General features: G+C 35.3%; 1 protein-coding gene across 1 annotated transcript; it reads left to right on the top strand.

The window, feature by feature from the left end:
• The first annotated feature begins 2,258 nt into the window (after positions 1 to 2,258).
• On the top strand, positions 2,259 to 3,466 carry LOC140161659 (uncharacterized). The gene is made up of 2 exons (XM_072184959.1): positions 2,259 to 2,801; positions 3,029 to 3,466. The coding sequence occupies exons 1-2, from the start codon at positions 2,259 to 2,261 to the stop codon at positions 3,464 to 3,466; spliced, it is 981 nt and encodes a 326-aa protein (XP_072041060.1).
• Positions 3,467 to 24,465: the final 20,999 nt, after the last annotated feature.

Raw genomic sequence — 24,465 nt, forward strand, 5'->3', positions numbered from 1 at the left:
ATTGATTTCGTTAGAATATGCAGTTGAATTTAAGATAATCATGATAATCTTTGAATCATGGAAGAAAGAGATGAGAAGGAACCACAACGACTTCGATCGGCCAAGTTTTAATCCGCTTATCTATTGACGCATGAAAAGAAAAGCTATCAATGGTACTTACTTTCATGTATGATCCATTTACCGCGATCGATGCTTGGCAAAATCATTACTGGAAAAATTTATAACAAACCCATCCACGAACAAACAAACGCTACCCAGAAGTAAGATTATGGAATTTCACTGATGCTCTGAACATGTATAGTAGCTTTGTTTTGGGATCTACAGTCAAACTGTTTTCTTGATCGTGTTGTGTAGAAAATGTCCTATAAAATACCGAAAAGGTAATCAAAATCGGCCGTTTTTTTGCTGAGTTTCATCTTTAGCAAATAAGGTAAGATTTTGGTGACTTTTTCGATGAAAAATAGATGTAAAATGTTCTTAAATAATGCACAATGTTCCGGTTGAGTCCGGTACATAAAACCTGTTTAATTTAATAGTTTATATGTGTATAATCGTAACTAGCTAACTCGTTTCAGTGCCAAAGACTGCCAACTCTGAGAAAAAAAGTCATCAAAGTTCGGAAAAATTGGGCAAAATGGAAGAAAAAGATGTAGGCCATCAATGACCGATGATCACGTCACCAAAGAAAATCCTATAGGGTGCTTGCACGGAAGGTCATTAGTTCAAATCATCCTTCACACACGCTCCAGAAGACATGCAAATACATGGAATACAATACCAATCACCTATTTAACACGGGGTATTGATCAAAGTAAATCCTCATGAATAACAATGTCAACTAAATGTCGGTAAAGGGAGTGTACAAAGTGAATGCGTTCGTTGTGGTTCCTTCTTATCTCTTTCTTCCATGTTTGAATGAAGGACGGTACGCAGATTTCACTCTCAGCACAAAATATAATGAAAGACAGAGATAAAATTCTGACAACTAGACAGAAAATGTTATTATGTCCCTTTACTGAAGATGTTTCTTTCCGACAATCTTTACATCATAACTCAAGAACTACAAGACCTACAAAGGTGTCACTATGATATTGAATGATTATTTATCAAGCCCGCTTCAAAATAGCCACAACAATTTTCGCCAGGTATCATTACTAGTCACTAATTCACATCATCTAACTAATCTAACTGGCCTAAGCAGTCTAAATCTTTAAAACGCTTATTCAGTTCATTGTATTTCTTTGAATATTTTTTGATATATTCTAGGCATCCTTTTCCATCTCTCTTCCTCCCCCACCCTTTACATACATTTACCTGAAGAAGTTCACGACCTATGGAACTAAAATGCAATTATTGGCTTCAATGATTCATTTCCAATAAGATCAATGTAATAACAAGTGCACTTTTAGTTGAATGGCTCCTGTCATCTCACTCGCTGTTCCTATAATAACAGAAACATTCGATTATCACGTTGACATAACGTCTGAAATAGGAAAAACACTTTGGAAACCACAATTAGCCTTTGAAAAACCAGGTTACTAAAATTGACATTTAGTATAAAACAAGAAAAATAAACCATTAAATTTACATTAGAATTGTTGAATAGGGAGCAGGTGTTCCATTAAATGTGTTTTTAAAATCATTAGTGTGAAGTATTTCGTTGTATTTCAAGAGCTATGAACATAATGTGCATTAAGGGTATACTACACCCCTGGCTCAAAAGCTCAATGACTTTGAAGAGGCCAACCTCAGTCATAAGCACCGGATGGCGTGGGACCTTGTAAACGAGATCAGTGGTAGAAAAAAGTCAAAAAATGGAAGGTTAAAGGGGATACTAAAGAAGACAGGATCCAAAGCTGGTTCAATCACTTTCAGCAACTTCTTGGAGATCCTCCAGTTGTGACTGATGAAGATGAAGATATACCCACAATCTTCGAAGAACTACCAATCAGAACTGATCCCTTTGACAAAGTAGAATATCAAAAGGCAAAGGAGGCCATTAAGGAAGGAAAAAGTTTTGGTGAAGACGGAATTCCTCCAGAAGTCATAAAAAGATGCAACCTGGATGAAATTATCCTTGACTTCTGCAACAAAGCATTTGTTAGCAACGAAAAACCTGATCAGTGGTCTATAATGAACCTTATCCCTGTACCAAAAGTGGGGATCTCAGCGACACTGCAAACTACAGAGGTATAAGCCTTAGCTCTATTGTAGCAAAAACCTACAATCGCATGCTGCTTGAAAGGATAAGACCACATATGGACATCAAACTCAGACCAAACCAATGCGGATTTAGAGAAAACAGATCTACTGTATGCCAGATTCTTGCACTTAGAAGAATAATAGAAGGAATTCAGGACAAAAATCTCACTGCAGTAATGACATTTATTGATTTTAAGAAAGCATTCGATACAATACATAGAGGGAAAATGGTCAAAATACTCAAGGCATATGGACTACCCACCATAATTGTGAAAGCCATAGAAGACACCTACCAGAACACAAGAGCAAAAGTTGTGACTCCTGATGGAGAAACAGAGGAATTCAACATACTTGCAGGAGTTCTTCAAGGGGACACTCTTGCTCCTTATCTTTTTATAACTGTGTTAGACTATTGCATGAGATCTGCTATAGATGGTAGAGAAGAGAATCTAGGCTTTACAGCAAATCCCAGACGCAGTAGAAGGGTTGGACCGCTATGTGTTACTGACTTGGACTTTGCTGACGATATAGCATTAATATCTGATACTGCCAGTCAAGCTCAGGAGCTACTGGAAAGGATAGAGAAAGCTGCTTTACAAGTAGGTCTGCACATGAATACCAAAAGACAAAATGCATGGTATTCAATCAACATACTGAAGTGGATGTAAGAACTGCAGATGGAACCAGTTTGGAAGTTGTGAAAGACTTCAAATATCTTGGAGCTTGGATCAAAAGCAGCGAGCAGGACATCAAAACAAGGAAAGCACTGGCATGGAGGGCATGTAATAAGCTCACTAAAATCTGGAAATCCCATCTTCCAAGGCAGATTAAAGTCAAGCTATTCCAAGCAACAGTAGAAAGCATCCTGCTCTATGGTTCAGAAACATGGACAGTGACAACAAAGATCCGCAAGTTGTTGGATGGTTGTTACACCAGGCTACTTAGATCAGCTCTTGATATAAGCTGGAGGACACATACCACAAATAAAGAACTGTATGGAGAACTCCCAAAGGTAACTGATAAAATCAGGAAAAGGAGACTACAATTTGCTGGTCACTGTTTAAGAAGTACAGGGCAGGTGGTGTCAGACCTAGTGTTGTGGAAACCCAGTCACGGCAAAAGAAGTGTGGGGCGACCGAGCAAGACCTATGTAGATCTTCTGTGTGAGGACACTGGACAGGAACCAAACGAAATCCGGAGCTGCATGCAGGACAGACACATCTGGAGAGCCATCGTAGGAGTCCGACAGAAGTCGTCCGAGTGAGTGAGTGAGTGACACCCCTGGCCAATTTTGTGCCTATTTTTGCATTTTTCTCCAAAATTATAGCACATTGGTGACAAGTAAGATATGTATATTATAGGGGCAATGACTACAACTACTGTACTGAAAATTCAGCAACTGAAAGCAAATAGTTATTGATTTATTGATCAAATATTGGTTTTCCCTCATTTTTGACTGCAACTCCGCAACTGTTGTCTGTGCTGAAATAAAATTTCCAGTGCAGCAGTTGTAGTCCTTGCCCCTATAATATACTTATCGTAGTTGTCACCAATGCGCTATAATTTTTGAGTAAAATGCAAATATAGGCACAAAATATTCCAGGGGTGTAGTACCCCCTTAAGGTAATAATGTGTACATTTATTTGAGTCTACTTTCTTTTTTCTTGATTTCGTAGTTGTTATGGAAATGGTAATGCCCAGAGTCCGTATTGTAAGCACTTCTGGTATTAAAATGAACAGTTAATCTTTATTATACGAGCGTCCTTCAATCTCTGTTTCTGTTTCTGGAATAGTATATTTCATGATTACAAGAAACTTATGAGAAAGTTTTATTTCTTGTAAGTTAAAATGGATGTAACATTTCCTAATGTTTCGTTTAATATGTAGCATAATCATAATACTTGCATAATAGCTAATCTCATAAGACAGACACGCATGCATTTTGTACCGGTGTCGGTGTATCACATCGTATGTCGGCTCTAGGTATCAATATGCGTGTACCTTCATTTGAAGCTGACAATCCAATATATATGCATGCCAAGTTTCAAGAAGCTACCCTCAAAACCAAAGGACATTGCTAGGAAGGGTTTTTTAATTCGTACTTTGAGAATTTTTCAAATAAAGAATATCTGTTATCATGTTTATCAACAGTGAAACTTATGATGTAGAGATACAAAGTCAAGAGCAATTGTTCTCTGTATAATTATAAGTAATAATTCGTAATAACAAGGCCTTCCATCAAAGCGTCTCACACATTGATTCCTAATGTTTGTAAATTTTATAATTAATATTTGTCGTTTCGTTCTATGGGCCATTGTGAAACACGTTTTTACTTTGGTATAGACCTCAATGTAAGGTACAAAACACTATACGAAAAAATGTGACTAAATACCTTTACCTCAAGAAAATCAAGACCTGTGGAAATAAAATGTAAAAATTATTATAATTGGCTTAAGTGACTCATTTCCAATAATAAGATCAATGTAATAACACGTGTACTTTTTAGTTCAATGACTAAAATTGGAAAACACAGCTCCTACCCCCCACTCGCTGTTCCTATAATAACAGAAACAATCGATTATTACGTTGACATAACGTCTGGGATAGGAAAAACAAAACACTTTGGAAATCACATTAATCTTTGAAAAACCAGGTTACTAAAATTAACATTTAGTATAAAACAAGAAATGAAAAATTAAATGAATCTTTTATTTCCATAATAAAAACCAACAAAATACAAAGAAATTCAACCTCGAAAAAATTAAATAAAACAGACAATTATGGAGGAGATGATCGAAAGGCCAATAAGTCCAGCATTGACCATCCCCTTACAGAACTAAATTAATACAACAACACACAAACAAACAGAGTATATTAAGTCTATCACACAAGAACAAAAACGGGGCTCCAAGAACTAGTTATAAAATGAAATTAGTTGTGTTTTATATTTGTTTCGAAAATGTTTTATCAAGTTTGCTACTTTAAGATTATCGTTCAAGGAATTCCATAACATTGGGCCGGTAGTCCTGATTGAATGATCAGTAAAGTCTTTTTTGTTTCTTGTTTGATTATACTTATTACTGTTTCTTGTGTGATAGCTATGAATATCGGATCGTTTTAGAAAGAACGTCAAATGAACATGGCAGTTGTTTAATAGAATATTTATACATATATACACCTAGTTCTTCAAAAACATTGAGCATATTGAATTTATGAAATAGTGGTCCAGAATGGCTTCGATAATGGCTATTCGAAAAATAAACCATTAAATTCACATTAGAATGGTTGAACAGGAAACAGGTGTTCCATTAAATGTGTTATTAAAATCATTAGTGTGAAGTATTTCGTTGTATTTTATTTCAAGAGCAAGGAACAGAATGTACATTAAGGTAAGTATGTGTACTTGATTTTTTCTTGATTTCGTAGTTGTTATGGAAATAGCTGGAAATGGTAACCCCCATAGTCCTTATTGTAAGCACTGGGGCCTTACGAGAGTGCTTTAAAACTTGCCGCCTCAATCTCTGTTTCTGCAAATAGTATATTACATGATTATAACCTTGATAGCCCTTGCATAATAGCTAATCTCATAAGCCAGACCCGCGCGCATTTTTTACCGGTTTCGATGTATCAAATCTTTTTATCAATTTATGTTTGCCTTCATTTGTAGGTGATAATCCAATATATATGCATGCCAAGTTTTGAGAAGCTACCCTTTATACAAACCTAAAATGTTGAGGCTGAATGACACCCATACAATCATGACAATAGATCTTTTCAAGTGGTTTGAACTAGCTCAAGTCAAAACCAATGGCCATTGTTGGGAGAGATTTTCTAATTTGTACTTAATATCTTTGATCATGTTTGGTAACAGTGAAATATCGTGTTTTAAGAATTTTGCAAATAAAGAATGTCACTTTAAAGGGCAAAATACAAAGGGCTTCCATCAAATTGCCCGACAAATTGATTCCTAATGTTTGTAAATTTTACAATATGTGTTGTTTCTTTATTACGTTTTGAAAGGTGATGGCCTCTTGGTTATCTCATATATATATATGTCCTTGTTTTGTGTCATTTAATGCATTTTTATAAATTTGTGTTTAAAGTTTTAACGTTTTTAGAGTACAACAAATCTACCGGTATTTAACAGTTTGATGTTTGTTTTACATTTAATAGCAACTTGATTTTTCTAAACTCAAATTTCAGAGGTATTTTGCAGGAATTTTTTTCTGAATTTACCTCATGAAATGGGTATCAGCCGTAAAACATTCATCGAAAATGTCAATATATTTGTAGATTTTAACATGTTTAAAGGTAATACGCCTGTGACAAAAAATGTAATTTAAAAACAAAACCTGAAAATTACCAGCAGCAATTTTCTATTGTTTTTAATGTGAAAACGTAGAACATTTCTGTAAAAACAGAGAAACAAACTCTGGGCTGCCGTCAAGTTTCCGTTTTTAACAGCCTACTCCCTAGAGACAGTTATGTAACTCAAACTAAATATGAAAATAAAAGTCACTTACTACAATTTTGAAATTCTCAGATGATAGATGAAAAATAGAGAGAAGATCTTTTCAACACAACGATTGATTGATGAAAACCTAGTGATTTATTACGCATTAGTGAAATACCCAATTTAGACAAATAAATGAGTGAACGAATCGGAAATCCGATCGGAAGACTGAATAGACATTACATATGTCAATTGCAAGATTTATTACCCATTACTGTCTATGTGTAGTGAATAAACGGGGATAGCTATCGCTCACGGTTTATGAGATAAAGCTATTGAAATTGAGTCATGTGATTTTGTTAATCTGTGAAAAGAGTGTATACTATTTTTAGAGTTACAATTAAAGATACACTTTAGAGCAATAATGTTCTTTTTAAATAATATTTAATAATAAGAAAAATTAGTACTATAACCCATAAATCATGAGAAACCAGGTATCAACTAAATTGACATTAATGGCTCTTACCAAAGTTGTGCCCTGCTATACAAATGAGACAGTTTACACTCCATAGCTATTACATTGAGATTTTGTAAATTGCCCTTCCCTATTTTACGTGCTTAAGTTACACAGCTGAAGTTGTGAAAGGGTTGAAAGACTACAATATTACGGCATAAACAAGAATTTCTTTGTTTGGTCGTTATTCCTATAGGCTCATCCCTTAAGTGGTTTGAACTAGCTCAATTCAAAACCAATGGCCATTGTTAGGGGAGGTTTTTTAGTTCGTACTTAATGTCTTTTATCATGATTGATAACAGTGAAACTTATATGTAAAGCCATTGTTTTCAGTACAGTTATAAATACAAAATCGTGTTTTAAGAAATTTGGAAATAAAGAATGTCAATTTAAAGGGCAAAATACAAAGGGCTTCCATCAAAGTGCCCGACAAATTGATTCCTAATGTTTGTAAATTTTACAATATGTGTTGTTTCTTTATTACGTTTTGAAAGGTGATGGCCTCTTGGTTATCTCATATATATATATGTCCTTGTTTTGTGTCATTTAATGCATTTTTATAAAATTGTGTTTAAAGTTTTAACGTTTTTAGAGTACAACAAATCTACCGGTATTTAACAGTTTGATGTTTGTTTTACATTTAATAGCAACTTGATTTTTCTAAACTCAAATTTCAGAGGTATTTTGCAGGAATTTTTTTCTGAATTTACCTCATGAAATGGGTATCAGCCGTAAAACATTCATCGAAAATGTCAATATATTTGTAGATTTTAACATGTTTAAAGGTAATACGCCTGTGACAAAAAATGTAATTTAAAAACAAAACCTGAAAATTACCAGCAGCAATTTTCTATTGTTTTTAATGTGAAAACGTAGAACATTTCTGTAAAAACAGAGAAACAAACTCTGGCTGCCGTCAAGTTTCCGTTTTTAACAGCCTACTCCCTAGAGACAGTTATGTAACTCAAACTAAATATGAAAATAAAAGTCACTTACTACAATTTTGAAATTCTCAGATGATAGATGAAAATAGAGAGAAGATCTTTTCAACACAACGATTGATTGATGAAAACCTAGTGATTTATTACGCATTAGTGAAATACCCAATTTAGACAAATAAATGAGTGAACGAATCGGAAATCCGATCGGAAGACTGAATAGACATTACATATGTCAATTGCAAGATTTATTACCCATTACTGTCTATGTGTAGTGAATAAACGGGGATAGCTATCGCTCACGGTTTATGAGATAAAGCTACTGAAATTGAGTCATGTGATTTTGTTAATCTGTGAAAAGAGTGTATACTATTTTTAGAGTTACAATTAAAGATACACTTTAGAGCAATAATGTTCTTTTTAAATAATATTTAATAATAAGAAAAATTAGTACTATAACCCATAAATCATGAGAAACCAGGTATCAACTAAATTGACATTAATGGCTCTTACCAAAGTTGTGCCCTGCTATACAAATGAGACAGTTTACACTCCATAGCTATTACATTGAGATTTTGTAAATTGCCCTTCCCTATTTTACGTGCTCAAGGACGTTTTTACATACAGGGTGTCCCTGAAAGAACTGTATCGTCAGAAACTTAATTGTTTGGGTATTTTTACGCCACAACTAAATATTAATAAATAACTGGTGTAGTTGAGGAATAAATCAGCTATTAATACTTTTTGAATTTTGACAATTGACTATACCGTTCGTGAAATATAGGCTAGACTTTAACGAAACTCACTCATGTTCAAACCTTTCCACGGATTCAAAATATCAATCGATGATCTGTATTCGGAGTGCCCGGGTCGTAGTGCTAGTCATTAGCGCACGAGGCGTCTTTTGTCATTCACAGATATTTGACTTCGTGGAACGGGCTGAAAATGATGTAGTTTCGTATTATTCTTTTATTTCAAAAAAGGAGCACATATTTACTTATATACGTCTAGCCCTTTTCTATTCACAGATTATCCATTGTATTCCTTTTGTTTAAGGTTCGTTGCCTCGACCATTACCTAGAGTAATGGAGGTAGCAAGCTGCCCAGAGACCATTATCAACACAATAGCTCAAGATAACGGTCTCGGGCAGCGAGCTAAACAAAAGGAACACCATGGACATTCTAGATACACTATGGAAAGGATCACAACCTACATGTAGCATCTGAGTTGGTTACTTGTCTCGGATAGAATTACGAAACAAATGCATTTACAGCTCCATTTAAATGCAAATGTTACATGACAAGAGAAAATTATAGAGGTGCGTACAACAGTAATTCATATAACACCACTGATGCTCAGTAAAATTTATGCAAATTAAATTTGAATTAGCATAACGAAGTAAATATTCATATATAAAAAGTAACCGTTTCGTTGATTGTACACAGGGAAAATATGCCACATAGTGCCAGGTTGGCACTTGCCAACTGATACCAATGTGGCATTTGCCAGCTTCGGCCAAGAAGAATGTGCAAGGGGTACGCACAACCAGGCATTTGCAGTCACGGGCCAAATTGGCATTTGCCATCAATATCCAGACTGTCAGAAATCATTGGCATCTGCCAATTGTACCAGGTTGGCAAGTGTCAATCTGGCAGGGGTTGGCATTATCAATTTTTGGTGATTGATAGATTTGTATTATTTTTGAACAAAAATGAGATTTTTAGATGGTTTCCAGCGGTGGTTCCCAGTGTTTTAGGCTCCATATTGTTTTGAACATACAAAACATTGCATGATCTTTGTTTTCATTGGTTTTTATAAGTTGAATAAATCAAAACAATGATTTTGTATAAAATGAGCTATTTCTGATGATTGAATTTCTTTTTCATGTGTTTTTATTATTCTAATTTATTTTGGAACAAAAATGCAATTTTTGGATGGTTTCCTGCGGTGGTTCCCGGGGTTCGGCTCCAGGTCGTTTTGATAATAATTATGAATTTGCAGGTTTGTACTTTGATATGTTTTTGTTATTTTTCAAGATTTAAATTACTCAGTACATGTATATAAACTTGCCATTGGTTTTTAGAAGGGAATCTGTCTTTATCCTTTCCCAACCCAAAAACGCTCAACGGTCCATGCGAATTAGCTACTAGGCAAGAACTCCCGGGATACTACCCGACCAGGGGAGCTTCGCAAACTAACCGGCGGTACTCATTACAAGTCAAGAGGCTGGGGGTGCAAAGCCTTACTGTGACCTACCCGTAATGGGGAGCACCATTGGACACAACGTTACTAGGTTTTTGAAATATCTGCTTATACTCACATTTTTCTAAGATATAAATTTCAATTTGCATTATTCATTAATCATTTGAATAACAATGGTCACAGGTTGAATACACTCCAGCGGATTAACTATGCAAGTGAATTAATAACCTACCAAACCACTTCAAATACTGAGATATCAATTGAGATCAATTCTGTATTGATTTGATTAAATCTCTTGCATTTGTCATTATCGTAGACTCGCACGCAGGACACATGGGAAGAATATTACACTATCTCGGGGTGTTTTTATTTTGGGAAAAACCCACAACTTTTACCAAATAATACATCAGTTTTTCCATTTTGTCTTTTGGAAAATGAATACACCATTACAACAAATTCGTTTATTTTGGCTCGTTCGCATGTTAGTCGCTCGGGGTCTCGCCTTCCGAGCGACTAACATGCTCCCCATACCTCAACAAGACACCGATTATCTATGGTAATGGTTTGTTTCTCACCCTTTATCTACTACATAATATCAAAACGGCTAGTGCAATTGACCTCAAAACTTGGGAATTCGATTATGTTGGTACAGGCCTCAATGTGAGGTACAAAACACTATACGAAAAAATCTGACTACATACCTTTACCTCAAGAAGTTTTAAAAAAAAAAGAAGAAGAAGAAAGAAGGGGCACAGGTACAACGCCTAGACGTTGATCCACAAGCCTCACCACACTCAGTACAGGTTGTCGCTGACCACTACGGTCCCACATCATTCCATTAAACCATTAATATACAACAGTTGAAGACATTATGGAAATAAAATGCAATTATTGGCTTCAATGAATCATTTCCAATATGATCAATGTAATAACAAGTGCACTTTTTTAGTTCAATGGCTAAAATTGGAAAACGCGGCTACTGTCTTCCCACTCGCTGTTCCTATAATAACAAAAACATTCGATTATTACGCTGACATAACGTCTGCAATAGGAAAAACAATACACTTTGGAAATCACATTAGCCTTTGAAAGCTAGGTTATTGAATTCGATATTTAGTATAAAACAAGAAAAATAAACCATTAAATGTACATTAGAATTGTTGAATAGGAAGCAGGTGTTCCATTAAATGTGTTATTAAAATCATTAGTGTGAAGTATTTCGTTGTATTTCAAGAGCAAGGAACATAATGTACATTTATTTGAGTCTACTTTTTCTTCTTGATTTCGCAGTTGTTATGGAAATGGTAACGCATAGTCATTATTATAAGCACTCTAGTATTAAAAGGAACAGTTAACCTTCATTATATAATATACGAGAGTCCTTCAAAACGTGCCGCCTTAATCTCTGTTTCTCCAAATAGTATATTACATGATTATAACCTTGATAGTCCCGGGGGTTGTAGCTTATGGGAAAATTTTATTTCTTGTAAGTTAAAAAGTAATGCATTTTTATTGCTGGTAATGTTTCTATTTGGTTGTAACATTTCCTGATGTTTCGTTTAATGATCTGTTAGCTTAATCACAACGCTTGCGCGCGAATTCTTTACCGGTTGCGGTGTATCAAATTTTTTTTCGGCTCTAAGTATCAATTTGCGTTTGCCTTCATTTTTAGGAGGCAATCTAATATATATATGCAGGCTAAGTTTTAAAAGCTACATTTATACAAACCTAAAATGTGATGCGATCAAGCAATATCAGTCAGAACTCTGGAATATTGATTTTGAAATATAGCCAAACAAAGGAAATATTTCCTTTTGTTTCCTTCTGTTTTGGAAACTCTTTGATTGCTCATAATTTTGGGACTGGTTGTTCAATTTTAATGGGGTTTTCTGCAAAATGCAGATTTGTAAATGCTTTTTACAATCCTATAAGAAACTGAAAAATTAATATTTCCGAGTTCCGACTGATTTTGCTTGATCGCATCACAAATGTTGAGGCTGAATGACACCCATACAATCAAGACAATAGGTCTTTTTAAGGGTAGACAAGGTATTGCTGGTCGAAGGAGCCAAAAAACTCGATTTGCATTTTGTAAATCAATATATTGAAAAAATAACACTTTGATGTTTTTGCAAAAGTTCATTCTACAAACCATAAACTTTGAAACCTTGCTTGATTTATCGTTGTTAATGAGTTATGTACGTTTCTGTAAGTGTTGCAGGTGTTTCAGCCCTCCTACAACATAACTCAAGAACCACAGGACCTACAAAAGAATAGATGTGATATTTGAATTCTTTTACACACTCGCTATGAAATGAGCAATGCGATTTTTGCCAAAGCTGACTACCATTCGCAAGATGTTGTGAACTACCAAATCGCAACACTTTAAAATAGTTTCAAACCTTAAGTGGTTTGAACTAGCTCAATTCAAAACCAATGGCCATTGTTAGGAGAGGTTTTTGAATTCGTACTTAATTAATCTTTTATCATGTTTGGTAACAGTGAAACTTATTATGTAAAGCCATTGTTTTCAGTACAATTATAGGTAAAAAATCGTTTTTTAGAAATTTAGAAATAAAGAATGTCAATTTAAAGGGCAAAACACAAAGGGCTTCCATCAAAGTGCCCCACAAATTGATTCCTAATGTTTGTAAATTTTACAATATGTGTTGTTTCTTTATAACGTTTTGAAAGAGGATGGCCCCTTGGTCATCTCATGTCCTTGTTTTGTGTCATTTAATGCGTTTTTATTAAATGCGTTTTTTGGAGTACAATAAATGTTCGGATATTTAACAGTTTGATGTTTGTTTTACATTTAATACAACTTGATTTTTTTAATAAAGATATTTAGCAGGAATCTCATTCTGAATATACCCCCTGAAATGGGTATCAGCCGTAAAACTACATATTTATTTGAAATGTCTATTTATTTTTAGATTTTAACATGTTTAAAGGTAATACGCCTGTGAAAAAAATGTTGCCTTGAAAGCAAAACCTGAAAATTGTCAGCAGCAATTGTCTATTTTTCTTATAATGTGAAAACGCAGAACATTTCTGTAAAAACAGAGAAACAAACTCTGGGCTGCCGTCAAGTTTCCGTTTTTAACAGCCTACTCCCTAAAGACGGTTATGTATTTCAAACTAAATATGAAAATAAAATTCTAGTCACAAACTACAATTTTGAAATTCCCAGATGATAGATGAATAACTTTTCAATACAACAACTGATTGATGCAAGCCTAGTGATTTATTACGCATTAGTGAAATACCCAATTTAGACAATCAAATGAGTGAACGAATCGGAAATCCGATCGGAAGACTGAATAGGCATTACATGATGTCAATTGCAAGATTTATTACCCATTAATGTCTATGTGTAGTGAATAAACGGGGATAGCTATCGCTCACGGTTTATGAGATAAAGCTACTGAAATTGAGTCATGTGATTTTGTTAATCTGTGAAAAGAGTGTATACTATTTTTAGAGTTACAATTAAAGATACACTTTAGAGCAATAATGTTCTTTTTAAATAATATTTAATAATAAGAAAAATTAGTACTATAACCCATAAATCATGAGAAACCAGGTATCAACTAAATTGACATTAATGGCTCTTACCAAAGTTGTGCCCTGCTATACAAATGAGACAGTTTACACTCCATAGCTATTACATTGAGATTTTGTAAATTGCCCTTCCCTATTTTACGTGCTCAAGGACGTTTTTACATACAGGGTGTCCCTGAAAGAACTGTATCGTCAGAAACTTAATTGTTTGGGTATTTTAACGCCACAACTAAATATTAATAAATAACTGGTGTAGTTGAGGAATAAATCAGCTATTAATACTTTTTGAATTTTGACAATTGACTATACCGTTCGTGAAATATAGGCTAGACTTTAACGAAACTCACTCATGTTCAAACCTTTCCACGGATTCAAAATATCAATCGATGATCTGTATTCGAGTGCCCGGGTCGTAGTGCTAGTCATTAGCGCACGAGGCGTCTTTTGTCATTCACAGATATTTGACTTCGTGGAACGGGCTGAAAATGATGTACCGGGTGTCCCAGAAAAAGGTTACATGTAGATTTTTGAAAATAATCTAAGTTAATGTTAACAATTATAAATATCCTTTTCATGACATAATCTATGTACCCTCTACTAGTACCCCTGTGAATGTCAAGTTCACAACCTACGTACTTAATCCGCATTCCACGCATTCCTGAGCAAGCTCTTTACGTGGCATAATGCAACACGAGGTTCATTAAACCACCGTCACAGCCGCCGTGCATTTGGCGGGACACTTGAGTAGGCCCAGCCATAGCATGGCAAATGCAGTATTTTATTCTGATAAACAAAGAATAAAACTAAAACTGATAAAACTAAATCAAAATTAGCCTTTATTTCAAGTTAAAATCCAAACAAGGCCTAAATGCGAAAGATTGTTATTCATTTCACTATGCTGATGACATGAGATAGGCTACAGCGTGCAGAACTACTTTCACCAAAAACGTGTTCTTCTCTAATGACCACCTTCCTTTATTTGTAACCACCAAGAGTCAAGAAGTTCTAAAACTGTTTTATTTTCAGTGTACAATGTTTTATTTTTCAATATGTTTCTTTTGTTCAATAAGAAAATAAGAGAAACATAAAAGGTAATAAAGAACAAATCTGAAAACAAAGGTGAGCGTGTGTTCAACTTTCGTTGTGCGATATTTTGATGGTTAGCCACTCTTGACACCCCTGTCATCTTGCGCTCATAAGTTAAGTTGCTTTTAAGATATGGAATTGAAACTTAGCAAACAGTTACAAGAAGGACCAATAAATAATATCTGAAAAAATGCCACTGTTTTGTTGTACCATCACAAAATGCAGTTCGTTTTCTACATGTAACCTTTTTATGGGACACTTTGTAGTTTCGTATTATTCTTTTATTTCAAAAAAGGAGCGGTCAATTGTCAAAATACAAAAGTATGCGATAGCTGACATATTCCATAACCACATCAGTTATTTAGTTATATTTGGTTTGTGCGTTAAAGTACCCAAAAAATTCAGGTTCCGACGATACAGTTCTTTCAGGGACACCTTCTAGGTGAAAGAATATGAAAAGATCCTATCGCATGGCTAATTTGGTGTGGGCTGAATATCACATTATTCTACTCAGGGAATGTAATGTTTTTGAGCATTCCTAAATCGAGCAATGCATTTTTTGACCAAAGTCATTTGCTCTGCGAAATGTCAAGCACGTCGCTTTCCACGCAGATCAACTGTGAATTCCCTCCCCTCTGTTTGTCTACATTTATCCTGGTGTGTTGTAAATACAGTTCCACGTCCAGAATTAGTAGCTTAAACGTGTTTTAACACTAGGTGTCACTGCCTGAACAGAATTGTTCATGTCTCACCTCCCTTTTCAACAAATCGATGGTAATAACTCTTGTAGTGAGAGATCAGCATTTAATCACAAATTGTCTCAGGCAAAATTCACTTCCTGGGAACTAAATACCACACAAGGTCATTTTTATGTAAGTCATTGACCCATGTGTGCCATATACTGCCTCTAGCTATAATGAGAGCCTGATGATCTGGTCACCTCATTGACAGATACTAACCCCAGGAAGGAATTCAAGTTGTGTTAAATTCTCTTCAGGCAGTGAAACCTAATGTCAAAATAATTCTTACAAAAATTTCCGATGGTGGGAACAACAAGTGTCATTAAGTGGAAGAGAACACTTATATTGTCCATAAGCTTCATTTCAACGAGCAATGACCAATTCTCTTTAAATTGCAAATCTTGCAAAATTGAAAAGTTACTATTTTCGCCTCTTTTGTCATACTGTTGTTAATTAAATCAACAATCACTTTGAGCGCTTACAAATTAACATGTGGCTTTGGTAGCAGTGCCTTCAGATCTGCTGGGCACAAGCTGGTGTGCATTTTGTAAAGGATCGTTGCTGTGGCAACCTGACATTTTAGATGGAGAGGTGTGATGTTCAGCTCTGTCCTTGCTTTCTCTTCGCTCACGTCTATGATTCGAAGGGCCTTCCTCCGGGTAGAGTCTAATAATCCTAGAATGGCACTCATCAAATACAGTGAGGCGTATTCCATCACACTGTGAACTTGAGCCTTGTAAACATTTACACTGCCTCTGACATCAAGTTTATTTACAACTCTCCTCAGAGCGTCCAGCTTCTGTCCTGCTCTGAATGAGACGTTAGAAATGTGATTTGTTCAGGTCAGCTTGCTGTCGACTGCGACTCCCAGGATCTGCAGCTCCTCTTTCTCAGCCAGTTTTTATCTCTGCACAGCAACACGTTCAGTTTAAAATGAACTGGAGCATGGTCTGAGGTACCAAGGCTTGCATGTGTGGGTAGTATATAGATCAGTAAAGACCAAGTTAAGAATCTGGTCTTCCCGGATAGATTCCTTGACCAATTATGTCAGGCCAAGAACATTACACATCTCAAGTGTGCGGCGTCCAGCAGCATCTGTTGACCGGCTGCCAAGCCATTCCATATGGTAGACATTGAAGTCACCAAGAAGAACCACTGATTGTGCTATGAATTAGAAAGCTTAGCACTAGGTGGTCTGTAGACCGGCAGGTGTAAAAGACAGAATGCAGAAATGACAGAAACGACAGAAACAACAGAAAAGAGAAAAGACAGGATTCGAAAAACATTGAGGAATTAAAGTGCGAGTTGATACATGTAAGAGTTATATGTACGCCTATTGATTTTATACGAAATCTTATAAAGTGATACATTGTGGAAATACCACGAAGGCTTAATTCTTTACATTGCTCATAAATTTGTGAATTGGAAAGGGGGGGTTGATAGTTGATAGGGGGGTTGATAGCTCTGGAGCTATTATATAAAATAAAATCGCCTGTGGCCACATCTCTGCATAAACCTCTTTCTTCTGACATTGTCTGAAGGACAGTCAAATGAAACCTTGAGTCCCCAAATCACCAGGGTGCTTCCTTTACCCACTCTGTCCTTTATGCAATGAAGATGTGTAAATCATATCCCAGAATGCATTGCCTGTTTTAACTTGGTTTAATACTAGAGATAAATCTTGTGCTGCTCAGGGATCATGTTTTTAAACTACAAAAATCGCAATTCTTTTCCAGTAGAGATAAAATGGGATATATATCTTGACCCCTTCTTTTCATTTATAATATCTAGAATCAGACATACTTGTTGGTGGAAATAGATCATAGTTAACCAGTAATATTTCTGGGAGCAGGTTTTGACCATAAAACCCAGACACATCCTTTCAGATCTAAAACCCCATAGGGGGCCTACTGCAAGTTTAACATATAAGCATTGCAGTAGCACATGTAGGCATGTAGGCCTGGTGATTTACTTCCATTTGATGACCATAATGACAAATAATCGAATAATATTAGATGCAAAATGCAAAAATGATAGGTTCACCTCATTTAGGATTTTGTTGGAAGATATCAAAAAATCCTGGCACTGATAATGTCCCGACATACTCTACTGACGGTTATTCTACATGCCACAAACTGTTCTACGATGTATGATGACCCCTCCCGGGACCTTTCCACTGGGCCATCCACATCCTATCACATCTCTGTACGCAATTTATACAGTATACCTACATCAGCTTACATCACAACAAACCCATCCCCCACTCACACATATTTTTATCATAGTGAGGATCGACCCCTCTTAATTTTGTGGCCTACAACTATACTGTCCCCTTGGTCACCCTCACTCTACATGCGTCCAAACTCCGAAACAAGCATGACTCTAAAGCAGGACAACATGACTCTAAAACTTTTAGAACTTTTAGAACTCCCAAAATTAATACTCAGTATCTTCAGTTCTGCAATTTCTGTTGTTTCTGTCGTTTCTGTCATTTCTGCATTCTGTCTTTTACACCTGCCGGTCTGTAGACAGCAGCAAAGAGTATTTTTGTGTTACGAAGAACCTGCTGCATCTGCATCCTATGGATCAAGAGCTCTAAACCTGCTAGATCAAAGCAAATTGTGTTACGTTATGAAAAGCCACAGAAGATTTGGAACATAATGTGGTAAATTTCAAACAATATTGTAAAATTATACAAAGTCGCGTTTATGAAATAACTATTGTGTCAAATTGCACTCGTAAGTTCAATACTGCAATATTCTTCTAAATCTGCGAATTCCCTTTAATGTCCCATCAACATGTGGCCTCTTCTGTCAAGAAAACTAAAAACACTCGTCTTTCTAACTAATCCTGATAAATAGTAATTTATTTTCCCAGTTTAGATTCTGCAGTATCCGTGCAATCTGATTGAAAAAGATATTTTCTTTTGTGTCTGTTCCTAATCAGATTTATGCTATTTATTTTATCATTGAATATTATCATTGAATTAAGGAAAACATTTAATACATGTATTGACATGTTAGAAAGCCAATAGGGAAATAATTATTTAATCCAACACTCTCAGTCTGATTAAAAAAGTCTGATTGAAAAAGATATGTTCTTTTGTGTCTGTTTCTAATCAGATTTGTGCTATTTATTTTATTATTTAATATTATCATTGAATTAAGGAATACATGAATCGACATGTTAGAAAGCCAATAGGGAAATAGTTATTCAAGACAACACTCTCATTTTACATACACATCGGAATTGCCATACATGTTTAGTCTGATTCTGCAACTCTTACGCACACACTCAGTGTTTGTTTTTTTTTCTTTTTCTTTTTTCTTTTTAATGCAAATTGTCACAAACCGAAAATAAGCGACTGTGTGATGCCGTTTGTATAGCAAATCGCACATCGCTAGCATTATGGCTAATGAACACTATGAATTGACATTCCTTGCGACTGATATTTTAAATCAGACACTCGCCCACTAATCTAAGGATGCTACATGCACCACAATCCCACCAAATTGATGGCTTATTATATATGGGCCAAAAAGGATGTCACATAGCTTGCAACGGTTGTAAATCAAATGCGGAATGCCGGATTTTATTTTCTTTTTTTTCTTCCTAACTCAGTTAAGCTCACAATTTTAAAACTTACATTCTTATACGCATAATGAAATATTTTCACTAATTTTACAATTAAACACAATCACGCAATTCTGCTAACAAATGCTTATAATTTTCTACTGATATTTACTTGGCCAATTTCTTCAAGACAAATATGCGTCGCAAAAGGAACGCGTTGCAGCTCTGAAACATACCGTTTTATCAATTCCTACAATTTGTGACAGGTGTCCTCGTTCCGTGACTTGTTCTTAAAAGATATGTTTTAATTAATTAAGAAGAATTGCGATTAAGAAGAATTGCATTGCGATGGAAATTTATATTTGAAATCTGCAATGCCACATAAGGTCATGTTTTTTATATTGGGTACCAGTTACGTTGCATGTGTATTTTTCAAACAAATCACATGCTTTTACAGGTTTGGTACTATAACTTAAAAAAGTTAATATTAGAACCCAATAAAAGTATATATTCTGAGAGCATATACTCAGACGATTTCAGAAACCATACAATGGGAGTAATTATACAGGGTGACCCATATAATATACAGGGTGTAACAAGCAAACTAAGAATGAAAATATTAATTCAGTTAGGGGTGTCACCTCTCGACGTACATTGATAATGTAAAGTTTTGACACATGTTTAATATAGCTAACTTAATTGCCCACCTAGCCATATGGAACTTTTAGTGGTCAAGTACTTCAATTATGTAGATACAGGGTGGTCAAAAATCTGTCAATATTTATATAAATTTCTTTAAAACACCCCTTATCTGGCACAGGAGATGCAAATTTTCATGATTGAGGCATGTAACTAGATGTACAATAAGCTCAACAATCCAGTTTTGAAAGTTAAAAGAGAATTCGACAAAGCGTTATCGTAAAAATGGACTTTTTGGATCAAAATTGAGCATGAGGGCGCTCTTTCAGATTTGTTGCAAACTTTCTATGTGTTACTAGTTTTTACTTTACTGAAGTAAAGAGGATCACAACCAAGGTAAGGTCTGCTTAAGAAATTTGAGTCTTTTATCATGTTTTGTTGGTCCGTAGCATCCTTTTGAATGTTGCCTACATTAAATCCGTATTAAATACATAGAGGTCAACGAACTTTATTAATGTAGTAACAAGTAATTAGTAATTTTTAATTGTCTATTAACAAATACTGAGGCAATGAATGCTAAACATGATATCACTTGGCTGAGATCAAGTACAGAAACAAGTAGAAATCCATCAATAATGTTTATTGAAGATCATGTGGCGGAGGATCACCATTGTACAGCATTGTGATCCTCCGCCACATGATCCTCCGCCACATGAGCCACCCCTGACTAATTAGACTTAACGAGTTACAGAAATTAGTACAAATGAAAATCATTAATTTTTGTTTCAGAAATTGAAAGACCAATGTCTAAAAAAAAAAATAGTACTAAACAAGCTCATAATAAATATCAAATAAACAAGCTACATGCATGTAAACACGTCTTGATGAGTAAGAATGCAACAGAGCCGCTCTTTTTAGGTGCCCAGTATAAAAAACATGACCATAAACACTTCAAACGCAATCGTCATCATCATCGTCATCGTCGTCTCAGTCATCATCTCCATCATCGTTTTCATCGTCGTTGTCGAGTAAACACTCTATGGCATTGCCCATAAGAAAATTTATACCCCGAACGATATATCGTCGTGAAACCTAAATTTTGGGACTTCATTTTGTAGAATAGCCCATAAATCTTTATCGTAATGAGTCAACGCTGTGTCAATGTTTCTAAAGTTAAGACATCAAAACAAAATGATCGCCGCTGACCCACATTATCGAGGAGATCACCACCAAAGCTCAAAGTACCAAACAGTACACGATTGTATTGCTCAAAATAGTTACACACATAATATTTACGTAACACTTGCTCAGGTAACGTATAGGAGCTAAAGGCAGATGTAAAGCCGTGTTGTTTACGGAACTTCAACTTCTCCCTTTCCATTTCAATAAAACTAAAATTCCCTGGAGTGAAACTCTATTACGTACATGGGTCACTCCATATGATATCAAGGAGGCTCCCCACCTGACCCCCTCAGATTTGCTTTATATTTTAGTCATATGTTGTACCTGTAAAAAATTAAAACCTGCAAATTGAGGTCTGTAGCTCTTACGGATTTTTTGTGGCAGCCATTTAAAGTTGGAGTAGGGGTCAAAAATTGGACTCAAAAGTTGCCCTTTAAATAAATTTCATCTTTGAGAGTCTGTGCCTTCTTTATAAAAAAAAGAGAGAGAGAGAGGTCTGAAACCTTGTATACACACTAACTGCATGCCCAATTTATTTAAAGGGCAACTTTTGAGTCCAAATTTAGACCCCCATACACCAACTTTAATTGGCTGCTACAAAAAATCCGTAAGAGCTACAGACTTCAAATTTGCAGGTTTTTAATTTTTTTTACAGGTACAACATATGACTAAAATCGGAGGGGGTCAGGTGGGGAGCCTCCTTGATATCATATGGAGTGACCCACATTTGCTGTTTCATTTCATATTCTCTTGTTACCTCTGCAGGCTCTTCCAGTGATCCCAGCGAAAGCAGAAAAGGTTGCATTTGTAGAGATAGCGAAAAGGAGGGGTCATGTCGTTATTCCGAAGGACCGTTATTCCGAAGGGTCATTACTCCGTTTTTACAAGAAGGCTCATTATTCCGAAGGGTCATTACTCCGAAGGTTCACTATTCCGAAGGGTCATTACTCCGAATTTAAAACAGGGCTCGTTATTCCGAATTTACAACTAGGCTCGTTATTCCGAATTTAAAATAAGGCTCGTTATTCCGAATTTAAAACTAGGCTCGTTATTCCGAAGGGTCATTACTCCGAATTTCAAATTAGGCTCGTTATTCTGAATTTAAACAAGGCTCGTTATTCCGAAGGTCATTACTCGAATTTAAAACAGGGCTCGTTATTCGGAGTAATGACCCTTCGGAATAACGAGCCTAGTTTTAAATTCGGAATAACGAGCCTTATTTTAAATTCGGAATAACGAGCCTAGTTGTAAATTCGGAATAACGAGCTCTGTTTTAAATTCGGAGGAATTACCCTTCGGAATAACGACCCTTCGAATAACGACCCTTCGGAATACCGAACCTTGTTGTAAATTCGAGTAATGACCCTTCGAATAACGGTCCTTCGGAATAACGAACCTTATCGTTAATTCGGAGTAATGAACCTTCGGAATAACGACCCTTCGGAATAACGAAGCGAAACCGAAAAGGATACGTCAATTGTAAGCAGTTCCAACTGCTATTGACTATTCGCCGTCGAAGTGATGGTATAACAGGATTAATTACCAAAGCAATAGGTTAAAACAATTGAATATATCGCACTTAACGTTCAAATTGCATTGAACCACAGATGTCAAAGAACAAGGATAAATAATTATAAAGTGTTCAATTCAATTCAAGAAACATTTATTTCACAACTTCAATAATACATGATATAATGACAAATGCCAGAATTAGCGAAACAATATCATACAAAAGTAATTAGGCAAGTAGTCTATCCGATCACAAGCCCACTGCTGACAGTCAAATGCGATCACGGTAAAACCGAACAAACAACCAAGTGATTGGGCAAGAGACAGGACAAAAGTGAGCCTGAGATAAGATATAACGAGTGGCATCAATGAAAAGACCAGAAAAGGAGTTGTCAAGAATTGTTTTCATTATATTCTTCGCTTCTTTTCAATTGACATCACTCGGGGTCAAACTCCCGGTCATACCTTCGAGATATGTCCACTTCAGACCAAAAGGTTGCTCAGTAATTAGGGTCTAAGTTAAGGGCATACTACACCCATACATTGGTTTGATTGGTCTAAAAAAATATATTTTCATTTATAGCTAGGCGATATATGCACGGATCATGTGAAATAAAAAATTAAAAAAGAAAAAAGAAAAAAAAGGTGCTTTTAAACCATTGTATAGTAAGTCATTTTAGCCCTATATATTTTTTGTTTACATGTATCCTAGTAACTCAGATGCGTGTTTCATAACAAACCATAATTTATTATTTTCAACATGTTCAAGTAGGGTGCATGAATAGAATACATTAAATCCTTTGTTATATCATCTATAGAAATGTACTCACTGATTATAACACTGAATAAATTAAATAGGCCTAATCTCTTCCACATAGACAATTTAATACTACTCCATGTATTTATCTTCTATAATGTGCTGTTAGGAAAAGAGATTAAAAAGGCTATAAGGTCATCAAAGGTCAGGTTATAGGTCAGTTGGTTCAGGTCAAATTCAGGCATCAATTTTGAATACATGTGATAGTCTGTGATATCATACATGTCATAATGAGGCATCAATTTTGATATTTTGTCTGTTACTGGATATATAATGGAAATGTGTGAGGTGGATATACTAAAATACCTTGGGATGTAAATGGTGAGTACAATTTAGATTGCCTAGTTGAGATGGATTGGGCAAATAAATATAAAATAGTTACCAAAATCACAAAAATGAAGCTTACGGAAAACTATCTAATATGGTGGTATAGGTGACAAAAAATACAATCTTTTTCAACATTGCTGTAGTGTGGTTGTGGTAACCTGTTACCTATGGCTTAATTAAGTTTCAGTGAAATAGTGTCGTAAGTTCAAAATACAAAATATAGCTCAACATTGAAAATAGAGGCATTTTAACCGGTTCGTTTTTTGATAGTTGTGGAGCACCAAGTTCATGAAGTCATAAAAGAAATCAGGGACCACTTATTCCCATTTTACATATCAACATTATTTCCCTAATGTGTTAGCAACACATATCCAAAATTTTAACGAAATCCGTTGATAGTAAGCTTTCCAAAATGAAGTGAATTTAAAACATCAGTGATGTACCACCTTTTGGCTTATATCATTAGAAGCATGTACGCTTCATTGATACTGATGCCACCAATTGAACGAGAAGATTTGCTCCTTCATTTTGCATACCACTTTGTCCAATTTCTTTTTCTCATTTCTTCACAAAATGTAAAAAAATGCAAAAAAAATGCAATGGGTGTAGTACCCCCTTAATAAGTAAGTAAGCTTAAGTAACGTACACTATACCATTTCATAGTTCAGCAAAACACAAACGATTGCATTTCTTGAATAGTTGAACATGTAATATGTAC

The sequence above is a fragment of the Amphiura filiformis genome, chromosome 10, assembly GCF_039555335.1.
Source record: "Amphiura filiformis chromosome 10, Afil_fr2py, whole genome shotgun sequence".
Taxonomy (NCBI): Eukaryota; Metazoa; Echinodermata; class Ophiuroidea; order Amphilepidida; family Amphiuridae; genus Amphiura; species Amphiura filiformis.